This window comes from Montipora foliosa, chromosome 11 (assembly GCF_036669935.1).
Source record: "Montipora foliosa isolate CH-2021 chromosome 11, ASM3666993v2, whole genome shotgun sequence".
NCBI classification, from domain to species: domain Eukaryota; kingdom Metazoa; phylum Cnidaria; class Anthozoa; order Scleractinia; family Acroporidae; genus Montipora; species Montipora foliosa.
The window spans coordinates 15340403-15354367 of record NC_090879.1 but is presented as its reverse complement, the minus strand read 5'-3'; the positions used below and the strand labels follow the sequence as shown (position 1 = coordinate 15354367).

Here is a 13965-nt window from a genome sequence, read left to right as displayed (position 1 = left end):
GTATATAATAAATAAAAAATATTGTTTGAACTTGCTTGTGGATTTTGTGATTTATTATGGGTACGAGTGTGAGTGGTGTTTTGAAAGTTCTTTACATTTCATGAGCCATATTTCTTATGCCATTAAAACCCAACAATTTTTTTGGTCGATTTTCCTAATTGCTTTAGTTTGTAATATTCTGCTTCCTCTCTTGACATTAACATGTTTTTTCTCTTTGGGTGAAGTTTCAACTTCTGAAGTGTTTCTTGGAAATAGTCTGGAGATGGTGCAGTGATAACTATGTCTTTTCCATCATCAAATTTTGGCAGTGTCAGTTGTCTTGCATGTAAATGAAGAGGGATGAGAGCTCTTTGCCATGGTCTTATTTTTCCCTTTTCCTCTGGATTATTTTTACTCTTTACACCTTGGAATTGAAGTAGCTGAAGCAACCGCAGAGGGAGAACCTAAAACAGAAATACACACAAATAATTTAAAGAGTATCAAGTTATAATAGAGCAAGTCTAGCAGCATTGTTTATGGATGATATTCCACAACGATTCTAGTGATGGATACTTGTGGTACAATGTAAGACTGAGTCTTCAATACACTAAACTAAACTCTTCAGAGCTTTTGAAAAAGTATTATAATTGTTATTAATTTTGTACATGTGTGTGTACTTGCTTGTTTTCCAGTAAATTGTGAATAAAAATTAATCACCTTCTACACCTTCATCTTGTGCTATTTTACCTGGGGTTGGCGAGAATCTGAAGAGAATTTGTGATCACCCAGTACTGGACACTTTAGTCCTTCAGCTGCATGTACTCTTATTTGGTGTTTTAAACCTGTAATTGGTTCCAGTTGTAACAGTGCACAAGATGTCTGATTCGTATCCAAAACTTCAAATCTTGTTTTTGCATTTTTGAAACCTTCACCTTTTAACACCTAAAACAGAACAAAGGAATGTGCCAGTATTTTTCTTTAAGTGCTACTTTGACCTCAGTTTGGATTTCAAAACTATGGTAACTAAACTGTAACTGAACGAAGTTTTAAGCCTTGATTTCAAGAAGACACCTGTTGATTTTAACTGGAACTTTCCTGTTTAATGGTCCGCCATTACCAACTTCAAAATCGAGGAGAAAATGACATCAAAGACTCAATAGTTTAAGAATGCAATGTGTGTGTACGCAGGTGAATTAATATGCAGCTAGGAGTTTTGGGCTTTCAGACTTTTAAACTCGTGGTTTGCATATATAATAAGCTGCGTTTACATGATGAAATCTTAAGCTAGTGAGTAAATGACGTCACTTCTGCCCTGATCCAACACTCTGAGGTCCAATCAGTCAGTTTGGAACGTGAGTAATGGCGGATGGTGAAATCCAAAACTTACACTCAAAGTAAATAGCCTTTGGATAAAAACCAAAGCTTAAAATTTTGCCAGTCAAGTGTTGAGCAATCACACTTTCAAAATTCTGAAGGAAAAAAGAAGTGATTTTTTGATCACAGTAGCACTTTAATCAGTAATGTAGGTAATTGCATGAGCCCTGCAAAGCTCCTAGTGAATCCAATTTGTAGTCTTTGATAAAATTTGAGTGCTTATTTGTTCCAAATTGCATGAGATAAATTCAAGATAACTTATCGTAATTATGCAGAAGCAAAATATATCATTGTCACAATCAAGCAAAAATTGCACCATTCAGGACTTGCAGTGTTATTGATTGGCTATCTGACAGTTTCTTCCATCACGTCAACCAATCAGAGTGCTTGGTTTGTTACCTCTTTTTGCACTGTGTTACCTGAAAACTGCATTTCTCTTAGCAAATAAGAATGGAGATATTTTTCCAGGTAAATTATTATTATAATCCAAAGAAACCATATCAACTACAATGATCATTCTTGATTATAATTTTCATTTACTTCATTGGGTTTTCCTATCAGGTCCCTTCTGGTGACAATGCGATGTCCTCCAGTAAGCTTAGCTCCTCCAACTGGAATATTGATCTCTCCTTCCTCAAAAGTTGGAACACCAACTGTGACTGCCCAGTATTGCTTTTTGAGTGTCCTCTTTACAAATATTTCTGCAACTTTCTTCGCAGCAGTTGGAGTTCTGAAAGAAGAGGAAGACTTTGATACCATATAAGTTTAAGGTTTTATCCATAAATTATATCTCATTTTCAGGCTGAATTTCAAAACATATCAATAATCATATCATCAGTACTGAAGTATGACTTTAACAAACTATTTAATTTAAGTCTTTGTCAAAAGGTTTTGATTACAATTTCTTTATTGAGTGCTACCTTGTTAGTAATAGGATGCCACTGCAATCCCTACGAATAGAAAAAATAACAAATAGTTTACAATGATTACTTTTTCACCGCAAAATAATTCAATATTTTTAGATCACAGACGTCACTACAACCAAACACATTTTGTTGTTGGTGTTGTTTTTCATACTGAAACTGTTTCATTACATTTTTTTCTAACTATTTACCTCTGTCAGTCTCTCCATGGGACACCTGCTTTAATAATAATAATAATAATCACTTCATTTACCCTTGGATTTCAAAGTAGCTAGTAGCTAATATAATCTCCAAGCATTGAAAATATACAATTGTTAAGAATCCCAACTGGCAGAATGGCAAACCAGTTGGCTATTTTACAGGAAATTGAACCAGGGACTACCTGAAAGAAATTCAGTGAGTGGTCAGAACACGGTCTTGAACCTGGGATCTCCGGATCTCAAGGCACGGGCCGTTACACCACTCAGCCACATTGCTTCCAGCAGAGACTTTCATGTACCTATCTAATCTGTGTGCCAGCTCTGGTTTCTGCCCCAGTTTCATTATTTCTGCAAATTCTTCAAGCATATCTGTAAGACACATCTTCACACCAGGACCAGCTTCAAGAGAACAACAATAATATTGTTGGTGCTTTATCAGAAAAGTGGTGTTGAGTTCACATTGCAGCATGCAGAGGCCCCACAGGACAGGAATGAAAAATATCTCATAAGACTCCACATAGAATTGCCTTGACTGAGGCCCTCCCCAGGGTTTTGGGGAAGTGGGCAACAGTGGAACAATGTCAAAATATTTTAGGCAAAAAGGGAACAAAAACAAGTTAAACCTTTCACTCCCAAGCCAGCCTGAACTAGCCATACTTTTACAATCTGTCCTGCTTGGCTTGTCTGCCAAGACAAAACAAGTCCCAAATACACCCCAGCAAGGGAGGATGAGGTAAGAGAACAGATCCCCATGCGCCATCATAGTTTTTAAAAATCTATTTTCAGTTTCGCAAAGCCCTTTTAGTAGGTTCTCGTTCACAATGCCACACACACAAAATTTCAGTATGACTTTAGATTACAACTGGACAATCAGGTGCCTCTCTAAAAATAGCTGCATAGCTAAAATTAGATTTTAAATAACTACCATTGGCCCATTTATGGGGGATTCATTCCCTTACCTCATCCTCTCTTGCCACCTGTGGTTGGACGTCTTGACAAAAATTTAAGTCACATTCTGATGACCAATGACTTACCGGTATTCTATTCAATAGGTGTACTACAACATACTAACTTACACAGAGAACCCCAAAAAGCAAAAAAAAAAGTTTCATTTTCAACAAGGGACGTTTCTTTGTCTTCCATGTAAGTTATCCGTGACGGAAAAAAATAACCGTTAGCTGTGAAAAGGCCATTTTTTAACCGTTAGCCATAAAAGCTATCCCCCCATTGAGACCCTCAAGGGAACACAAGCAAATATTTAAAGGGAACGGGAACCCCCCCTTCCCCCTGGGAGACCCTTTTAACTGTTTTGAGCACCACTTCCCCTGCTCATTAATTATTCAGAAAATAAAAGTTAAAAAACTTGTCACCTTGCAAGTTGGATGTCTCAAAAACAGAGACCCTAAGACCCCAAAAACTCAAAAAGGAAGAAAGTACCCCACATCAATTTGGCTAACCCTAGGCCTTAAGTTGGTTTTTAGGCCTAGGGTTAGCCAAATTGATGGTTTTGGGGTACTTTATTTGTTTCCGAGTTTTCGGGGTCTTAGGAGTTTTAGGGTCTTTGTTTTCAAGACACCCCCCTAAGTTTGAGCTGGCATTGTGTTTATAATGTAGTTTTCTTGTTATGTAATCACTGCCACATTAGTGGATGAAAAAACTAGATCTACAATAACAGGAGTCTACAATTCAACTCCACTAGGTACTTGGTCAATGTAACAGCATTTTCACAGATCAAGCTATTTTTAGAAGAGTCCTTAAATAAGATTTGGCTTGCACGAATGACCATTCTCAATCCCAAACGCTGTTCCACAAATACAATGAAATTGTTACGCTCCTAGTCATAGGATCCTGACAATAATTAGCCTCTTTTGTTCATCCACCAGCAAGTAATCTGCATCTTTTGAGATTGGTTGCAAGCCATGTACTTACATAGCACTGGCAATCCATATGGCTTGTTTACTACAATAATGTCATCTGCGAAAAAAATAATTCCATGCTGATCTGAGTTATCACTCTTGCAAGCCATCTACAACATCTATACAAACATAGACAGGCGAATCACAGATATTTAAGTTACTCCAAAGTAGTGAGCTGGGTAAATGTGAAAGATAGGGTCATTCTATTCTTATCATGCACACCCACCCCCCGTATTTATGGGGGGTAACCCAGTTGGTTTCTTTGATCTCCCCCCTGTTCTACGAAGAGGATGTATCAGCACTTTGATCTTCCTTGTTAATTCTTAGAGACACGCTCGACAGGGAGGAGGGGTTGGAGGGGTGGATCTATTAAATGGGATGGCCCATAGTTGTCACACGTGACAATACAAAATGTGAAACATGTCAAAATGTTCTCATCCGAAGAAACCCAAATTTCATCAGATATGTACTTACTGTTCATGAACAGCACCTTTTTGGTAAGATATCGCGCATCAATAACAGTTTTACCCAAAGCTAATCTTGCTGTTTTTATGGCGAGGGTCATTCTTTTAATACTTTCAGTGAGGTATACCTCACCGTTTTTACATGACACAAAGGTAGAATTGTTTGGGTCCCAAGTTCCTGACCGCGCGCACGTGCAAAATAGATCAAACATGGCGAAGAGTGTGCGATCAAGAAGAAAGCGAAAACTGCGCGCTGAAAAACGTCAAAAACTCAAACCAAAGGTAAAAGCAAAGTTAGAGGAGATTATCGGCTTAAAAGACAAGAAAATGGTCGTGGACGCGGAGAACGTGGAAGGAGGAAAAAGTGACGAAACGCAAGAAAAGATGTTAAAGAAGGTGAAAAATCAGGAACCAACATCACAAAATGAAGACGCAGGTACATTGATGAATAAGCAGTATTAGCATCACCTAACTAGTGGACTAATGAAAATCCAGCATTTAAATTTGCTACGCTACTAGAGGACTATTAGTAATAGTCCTCGTGTACCGAAAAGCCCGACGCGTTCTTTCGTTTTATTCCCAAATAAATATTTCTTCAACTTAAATTTGCTAACTTTATTATTGCCTTTCTGGCCGACTAGTTGGGTAATACTAAAACAATTAGACCCTTCGCCCTCAAGGGCCACGGGTCAATCGCCCATTCGGCCCGTGGCCCACAAGGGCTAGGGATCTAATTGTTAATTAGATAACTTGTATTGTGACAATGGGAATTTCATTTTGGGTTAGTTCCGTCGTTTTCCCTTGGGTTCAATTAAGTTTACTTATGTAGTTAACCTAAAACCCCATTTCCTCTCTCTCTTTGTTTAAAACATAACAGGTAGTAATTTATAAATTATGCTTACAAATATAAATTTAGTCCATCTCTTTAAGCTCAGGCAAAGATAGGAGAATGTCAACAACAGGATGTTTAGAGAGTTCTGTAATTTAAGATTGGCGTTTAATTCTTACAACATAACGAGTCGGTGTAAAATGCAGACTTTGGAGAGTGCATGAAATATGTTACATGAGAATTTTCTGCTGGTAGAGTTTGTTTAGTCCTAGCTGTTGTGAAGGATTTCTTCACGTAAAAAGTGATTACAGTTCTTACCGTATGCCACTTGAATCGTCTTTAACCCTTTGACGTCCAAACCAGCCGAAACTGGCCAGACTTATTATTTTACTCTGTATAACGCCAGACGAATTTACTTGTCAATGGGGAACCCCTGGGAGTGAATGGGTTAAGGATGGTGCCTACTAATAATTATTCAAAGATATTTTTGCCCTGGTTTATGATTATGCAGGAATGTAGATCTTAACGAGTGTTGAAATCCAAAAAGAAAATTGGGGATAACACATTTTCAAAGATAATTCATGAATAATATTCGTAAACCACTTTAAAATACAAAGTGATGTATGGCATTCTTTCTCAAGTTGAAGCTTAATTATTTCTCAAAGACATATGGTTACCCCTAATTTTCTTTTTGGATACCAAGAGTACTTAGTAAGATCTACTTTCTTCAGATAGTGTTAAACTGTGCAAAAATATCCCTGTATTAGTAAGCATCGCTGATAGGAAACCTGAGCATCTCGAGATGCGCAATAACAATAGTCGGCACTGTCCTTAACCACAAAAATTCTGAAATTGCATGGAAGTTTGGCAGTCCAACCCAGTGCTCTTGAGCGTATTATATTTATGGATTAACTGAAGGAAAATTTGTTGCGACTTAGTCCATTTCATTGCTGCTCTCTGGGCTGAGGTCACACAACACTACTTTTTGTCACATGTTGTGATCAATGCCAACTTAAAGTTGGAAATTTCAGCACAGAAACTACGGTGTGAAAAATCAAGAGAGACCAAAAATAACCAAAGCACTGGTTCAATGATGTTTACACTCTGGGGGAAAAAATGTTCAACAATTAACCACTTGAACAAGGAAGTTTCACCCTGTAAACAGAGCTATTATGTCGCGCTTTAATAGTTTAACAAACAGAATGAATCAAGGTCAATAAGCGAAACGTGTAAGTATCCAATCTGGTTTACAATAATTATTGTTTAAAATGCAACAGGCCACTTATCTTTCAGAGCAGTTTAGTTTTATCAGTGGTTGCCTACAATGAAGGCAAGACCAGTTGCAGTAAACATCGTCAAAACAGAAATGTGACCGCATTGTGTGACATGACATGTCACTACAACTCCCACTTTCAAATATTACCTCAAGTCTGCATTTCACCCCTGGTCTGTAGTATGTGTTTTAATACAATGACCGCAACAAAACACCACCATCTCATGCACTCTCCAACTGATAGCCATGCTTTTTTCCAGAAAAACAAGAACAAGATGATGTTGTCATGAAACCAGAGGAAACATCTCAAAAGAACCTTAAGAAAAAAGCGCATCAAAAATTAAACAATAAGAAGAATTTAAAACGTCTTGGGAACAAGAAGAAATGTCCAAAGATTGCCAGGTGGAAGCGTAGTGGACATCAGTTCTGAAGATGAAGAATGTCTAAATGCATATCCCACAAATAACTAGAATCTGAAGTAACTGAAAATGATTATGTTCAAACTTAAGCGACAATGAGACCAATGTGCTATTGTTTTCTCTACTTATATTCTTCTAGTACTGGCCATAGCTGTTTAAAGGCCTGATTACTTTATCCGGTGGAGAAGTCACTATCTGTCAATTTAGACCTCACTGCAAAGATTTCATTATGTGCCCTCTTAACTGTGAATATGCTGCACACTACAATGTATAGGCCAAACCGGCCAGACTTAGTATTTTACTCTGTCTAACGCGAGACGATTTTGCTCGTCAATGGGTTAAAAGGTGTGTTAAGAAAATCTTGGCCATCGTTCAACACTGTTTTTTTTTTATACTGTGAATAGTGACTTATCCACTGGATAAAGTTGAATAACTGGTGCGAGGTGAGCCATTATGATGTTGATAGTTACGAATATAATTATTTATTTGTGCCTTTTTTATACAAAAGCTACTATTGTCTTTTCACTTCTGAAGCAGATGCATAAACAGTATAAAGTAAAGGGGATTGAAGGTGATGTGGGATGTTAAAGAACCCACCCACTATTTGCGAAGGGTGGGGCACAAACTTCCTGGTGTTGTGGTCAACCCCTGCTGCATATGTGGTCACCCTGGTTTGATTAGCATGGAGGGCTTCTGACTGAATGAGACCACAAAAAATAAGAACAGCCAGGAGTCAGCCTATTTGCCTGGTTGAATAGCTGTTGGTCGCAGACCATTACCACCTAGTCTCAAATTTATGAAACTTGGTAAACAATAATTATATTGCATCTCCTTGATGAGGGATGGAAAAGAGTGGGATCTTCATTGAAATATCTGTGCCACATCTTGTTTTACTGCTCAAGTACCACTGATTTCATCCTTGCATTATAATTTTACACATCCTATTCAGACCATTTAAAATAATATTGTAACTTCTCACTTTCTTGAATCTGGACGTTACATAAATTAATGTTCTTTCAAAGGCTTTTATTTCATCAAGTACAGGATCAATCCTCTTATTACTCACTAGTGATACAATACCATTTTCTCTGTGATAATAAAAATCATTAAACACTTAATGACTGGTCCCGAGAGAAACAGTTAATTTTGTTTCCCGAGAATCTCAATGTTTCCCTGAGGCACAGCCGAGGGAGGTACAAGTCATTAAGTGATTTGTTATATAGGACAAAAAGAAAACAAGCAACAGCAACGGCAGTCGTCGGTCAACATTCGCGGGTAACAGTGCACTGTTACCCTCTGACGTCATAGATTTTGCAATCTTGCCCGCTTAGAGACAGTTTTCTTATTACATGTCATGTGACCTCAAAGTAACCAATAAAAGCGTCAACATTCGCGGGTAACAGCGCACTGTTACCCTCTGACGTCATAGATTTTGCATAAATCTTGCCCGCTTAGAGACAGTTTTCTTATTAGATGTCATGTGACCTCGAAGTAACCAATACAAGCGCACGCTGTTTGGGGTAAAAAATTCAGCTATATAACAAAGTTAGTTAATAAATCTTGGCAGGTACACTGCTTGTGCATTATTTCTCCCCTTCACAAAGGTGATCAGTTTGGTTGCCAGACAAATCAAATATTGGACACATGAACCAGAATAAGACATTCCTCATCCTTCAACTGAGTTTTTCCAGTGTGTTGATCAACATAAATCTTGAAAAAAGTATGTAAAGCTTCCTAAACCACAGCAACTGGCTTCTGTGAGCAAACATTGCACTCTGTGGGGAAAACAAATCTTTTTATGATTTCATTGAATTGCTACAAACATAGGAAGTAGTATTAAGCAATAATCACCTGTCCAAGAATGATGTCATTGGGACTTGAGAGAAACAAATACCTAATATAAAGCAACAAAAATAAAATGTTGATTAATAATACATTTAGGTCCTACTTGTAGTTTACTTCAAAGTAACATGAGGAAAATGTGTGCAAATGTTTTCTTATGCTATAAAAATGAGTATTGAAAAACAAAATGGAATAACCTATAGTGCAGAAGTCCCAGTTATAGTAAAAACTTCTGACAAGTTTCATCCAGAAATTGAAACCCCAGAGTTGTCAAAAAGATTATAGATACTGGTAATATGTATAGGTAATCACATTATTTCCATTGCAATTTAGAATAAATGAGCATAAGTAAATTGTTTCAAAGTCCGACCAAAATTGCACAAGCCTGTAGGGTGAGTGTAATCTGTAGTCTTGGAAAAAATTTACAAGTGCTTATTTATTCCAAATTGCATGAGAAAAATGATGTGATTACTTGTTAATGACATACATGAAACAATTTGAGATGGATAAGCAGAAGAAACGCACGTGTATCATGCAATCAGGGAAAAATTGCGCCTTCCAGGATACGCGCTTGATTTGAAAACAAAAGATTTAAATGGTTCTGACCAAACACAATTGTTTATTAGCCACTCATAATCCAGAATTTCGATGTGTAATTTGCACTGATATTACACTTTTTGCACTGTGTCACACTTGAACTGCACTGCTCTCAGCCAATCAGAATCAAGTAATTTTTCATGTATATTATTAGAACTGCAACAAAGATTGAATGGTAAAAATGAACGTTAGAAATTCAGAACAATGTTTCAACTGCTTCCACCTGAAATTTTAGATCAGAAGATTTGTTTATACATAACACATACAAAGTTGAACTTTAAAACATTTTAACGTTATTTAACCCATTGACTCCCAGGAATTCCCCATTGACGAGTAAAATCGTCTGGCGTTAGACAGAGTAAAATACTAAGTCTGGCGGCTTTGGACGTCAAAGGGTTAAATGTATATATCTTTGGCTTCAGACAAGTTGTACATTCTCTTAAGTCCATTAGAACCTTACTAGATAAACGACCCCACAAGCTTTTAGCTTTGAATATTATCGTTTTCATATCAAGGATTTCATTGCTTGATTGATTGCTTGATTGATTGATTGATTGATTGATTGATTGACTGATTGAACTGAAGCATGGTCAAAATGTCTTTCAGGGTTTTTACTATTCACTTTTACCATTCAGTGTTATAAAAAGCCCTTACTGATAAACTTAAGACAGAACTAGTCCTCATCTTTTCTTCCTACCGTCCGTCTATCAACACTGGTCACCTAAGTTTTGTCGGTTTATAAGATAGAGACAACAATATCTTGTGATAGAACAATGTTCAGAGTTGATCACTACGGTAAAAGCAATACAGTAAAACTTGAATCTAACTTCTTTTATATTAGTCACTTATGGTGATAGCAAACTCTATAACCTTCATCCTAGCAAATAAAAATTAATGACTCTGTGTTTCTAAAACATTCTTACCTAAGAAGTAACAAACAAATCCTAGAAAATTATATACTAACAACTTGCAACATCTCATGAATGGAATGTGCAACATGAACTTATTTTTCTCACCAAAACATTTTCTCTTGAATATAATTTATTTTAGAGCTTTTCATGCAGGGTTACTTGCCTTGAATACACACTAAAAGGAAGGTCCAATAATGATATGTATTTTCTCAATATTCCAGTGCTTTTGAGAACATAAACTTTAAGATCTTCAAAGATTTCCTCATTCATCAGTCTTTTCACTGCTTTGAAAACAGCAATGTGGTTTTTATGGCCAGACACTCCGTAGGAGTCAAATGTTACAACCTACGATGTAAAAAACATTGGATTTGTGTATCTTGAATTGACCATTTTTTTAAATCCCATCCATCTCGTTTTTAACACATTCCATCAAATTATGTAGGTTTGTTGTCCATTGAATACTAAAGGAGTTATAGACAATGCAAGATAAAATGGAAAAAACTGGACAGCTCCCTTTGAAAATAGAAAAATTTAAGCACAAGTGGTTTTGGTTCTCGGATGGCAGCTGAAAGAGAGGCCTTTTCTACTTTCAAATGGACCATTTTACAGTTGTGTGCTTAGTTACCTGGCCTATGAATGAAAATAAGGTTGAAGTTGACCTTGTTTTGATAGAAACCTCACTGCTTTTCTCATGAATATTGCAACTAATTAGCATGAGAACAAAATCATTAACATAAGAAGAGGAGGGAGGTCTGAATCAAAACAACGTCAATTCCAGCCTCACTTTCATTTAAAGGCCAGGTAACTAAGCATGTAAGTGTAAAAAGATGTATTGCCATGACGCATAATTTACAAGAAAGAAATCTCACCACTTGAATTTTATTATTTATGTGATCAGTGATTATTCTGCCAATGAGCTTGGGATCCCAGTCTGCATTGGGATCATCTGGAAGAAAACTATAAAGCAATAAAATAAAATCATTGTAACAAATTTAAATTCTACATCATCTGGATGTTAAATTTTAGTATCTTAAATCCTATTCTCTTCAGTTACTGTGGGTGAAGTCATTTTCACTGACCATTGCAATGCAAGAAAGACTTCACATGCTGACTCAATTTGAAAGACCTTGAAATGAACCGGCTGGTCTAATCTGCAGGTCACTGGTCGCAGGTCACAGGTTGCAGGTCATTGTTTCACCAATACAGAAAGTATCCTAAACATTCTTAAAAGCTAACCTTAGGCCTAAAAACTTTCGTTTAGGCCTAATTGAAACCCTAACCCTAACCCTAACCCTAACCCTAACCCCTAACCCTAACCCTAACCCTAAACATTCTTAAAAGCTAACCTTAGGCCTAAAAACTTTCGTTTAGGCCTGCGACCTGCAGATTACACCCGCCGGAAATGAACTCAGATCTGGGCTAAGAACCAAATTTATTCATGATCTTATGCACTAATATGGTTAGTTTACCGGTGGTCTATAACTGTCACATAACTGGATGTAATTCCCAGGATAGCACAGCTTGACATCAGCTCTTTTTTCCTAGTGTCACCTTGTCCATAATAATTACCTGAGGAAAAAGGAGAGGGGTGGGCAGGAAATAGATATCAAGGGGGAGGGGAAGGTGGTTAGTAGAGATCGTGGTAAAACAAACACATCACAGCTGTTTTTAAGTACTGAGGCAAAATTGACGGCTTAAGGTAAACTGGAAAGCAAAGAGCGAGTCTAGAATACCCGGCCTAGAGCGGCATCCTCTGAAGAAACAGGTATATAATAATACATGCTATTCATATGCAAAAAACTAGGCTGGTATTCTAGAATCTAGTTATAGAAAAATATTGCCTTTCATGCACACCTGTTGAAAGGCACAATAGATGAACTGTGGAAAATCTCTGGAGATTCAAGATGGTGGGCGAGAAGAACATGCACTCGTCATCTGGGTGAGACGTTATAACGAGGACATTTTTGTTTTCAAATTCTGGCCTTTCAACTCGTTGGTAGTTTAGCTGTCCGCAATAAAAAATTGCTAAAATACACGATAAAATTGCAACAAGTAATAGCAAAGCCGAAAGATAACTCAGCTCAAAGAACCACATTTGTGTGCGTGGCTACTAAGCAAATAGTATTCGGTGATCGTGAACTAATTTCTTTTCGCGGAAAATTTCCCGACTGTTCAAATGGTTTTGGGCTGCGTTTATTTCTGAAAATACTGGTACAGGAGGGTGAGGGTTGTCTTGCCTTTCTCTGGGAGAAACAATAATGGATAAACACGAGGTGGAACAGGTGAGCCCCAGAAGGAAACCGGAAGTTAACATCTCGAATGGGCGACACCTCACTTCCGGTTTCCGTCATCCCATGGACATGGAGGGTTTGGCCATTTCTCGATGTCGTGACGATTCACTCAAACAAAAAATAGTCAAGAAAGAGAGGGTTGATGGATAAGCACTTGAGGTGGTGGAAGGAGAAACCTCAGGGTCCAAGAAATATTTTTCTTCTCTCCTATCTAGACAATATGCTTTTAAGGGCGGAGAATGGAAAGCAAAGATGTCAAATCGGAAACGAGAGACTAAAAATGAGACACTAAAAAATGTAAAAAACAAAAAAGGAGAATCGTAATACACTTCTTCGAGAAACTGTAAAGAAAAAACGAACAAAGTAACTGCTTTTATAATCTTATGTTGATTCCAATCCACGGTAACATCATCAGAGTTTTCATTCTGTTCCACGTTCACACTGTTTCTGTAAGATGTGTGCCCTTAATTACACAATTACATGGTATCCAAAAATGGCTAAGGACTTGTGGAACGCGCGGCTGAAATTACTCGCTGGATTAACTTAATCGTCATGCTAAGGGCTTGTTTTCACGTTCGAGATCGATCGGTTTCGGGTCAATCCAGGTGGTAAGCGTGCTAAATTTGAACATTTCAAACCGATCCGAGACCGATCTAAAGTAGTCCACCAAGAAAGGTGGTCTCGGATCGATCCAATCTAGAACACAACGGCGCCAGAGATCAGTTCCCTTTGTAACCTGGCTTTTTTGCTGGACAGCCATAAGTAAGTAAGTATTGATTTTGCGTAATGGCGAAAAGAGGTGAGACTTGGAGCGAAAATTAAATAAAAACATCGCTATCACTAATGCCGAACAATAAAAATGCCGAGGTCTACGAAAAGATCAGCGAGGAGATGTCAATTCTTGGTTCCCTGCGAGATTTAATCCAGTGTCGAACAAAGTTGAAACA

The 13965-nt window shown here is 37.5% G+C and overlaps 3 protein-coding genes and 1 long non-coding RNA gene across 5 annotated transcripts in view; 2 read left to right on the top strand and 2 right to left on the bottom strand.

The window, feature by feature from the left end:
- Positions 1-35: 35 nt before the first annotated feature.
- Positions 36-4991, bottom strand: LOC137975858 (pseudouridylate synthase RPUSD4, mitochondrial-like). The gene is made up of 7 exons (XM_068823059.1): positions 4867-4991; positions 4406-4450; positions 2776-2875; positions 2274-2303; positions 1894-2083; positions 727-921; positions 36-443 (listed from the first exon to the last, which is right to left on the bottom strand). The coding sequence occupies exons 1-7, from the start codon at positions 4955-4957 to the stop codon at positions 123-125; spliced, it is 972 nt and encodes a 323-aa protein (XP_068679160.1). The 5' UTR covers positions 4958-4991; the 3' UTR covers positions 36-122.
- Positions 4992-5052: 61 nt separating this feature from the next.
- Positions 5053-8503, top strand: LOC137976414 (protein LLP homolog). Its single transcript, XM_068823758.1, has 2 exons — positions 5053-5292; positions 7219-8503. Exons 1-2 carry the CDS (start codon positions 5067-5069, stop codon positions 7386-7388), a joined length of 396 nt encoding a protein of 131 aa, XP_068679859.1. The 5' UTR covers positions 5053-5066; the 3' UTR covers positions 7389-8503.
- LOC137976411 (N-acetylglucosaminyl-phosphatidylinositol de-N-acetylase-like) lies at positions 8383-12883 on the bottom strand. 2 transcript variants are annotated; one of them, XR_011117760.1, is made up of 7 exons: positions 12582-12883; positions 12197-12296; positions 11597-11684; positions 10891-11072; positions 9229-9271; positions 8863-9152; positions 8383-8738 (listed from the first exon to the last, which is right to left on the bottom strand). XR_011117760.1 is itself a non-coding variant. In XM_068823755.1 (6 exons), the coding sequence occupies exons 1-6, from the start codon at positions 12820-12822 to the stop codon at positions 9051-9053; spliced, it is 756 nt and encodes a 251-aa protein (XP_068679856.1). In that variant the 5' UTR covers positions 12823-12883; the 3' UTR covers positions 8383-9050. The 2 variants fall into 2 exon arrangements, 1 of the variants encoding a protein (XP_068679856.1); XM_068823755.1 differs by having other exon boundaries at positions 8383-9152.
- LOC137976415 (uncharacterized) overlaps positions 12304-13965 on the top strand; it is an 8651-nt gene continuing 6989 nt past the window's right edge. Inside the window, exon 1 of the long non-coding RNA XR_011117761.1 lies at positions 12304-12492. This is a non-coding gene — a long non-coding RNA (uncharacterized lncRNA). The remainder of the gene's footprint in view (positions 12493-13965) is intronic.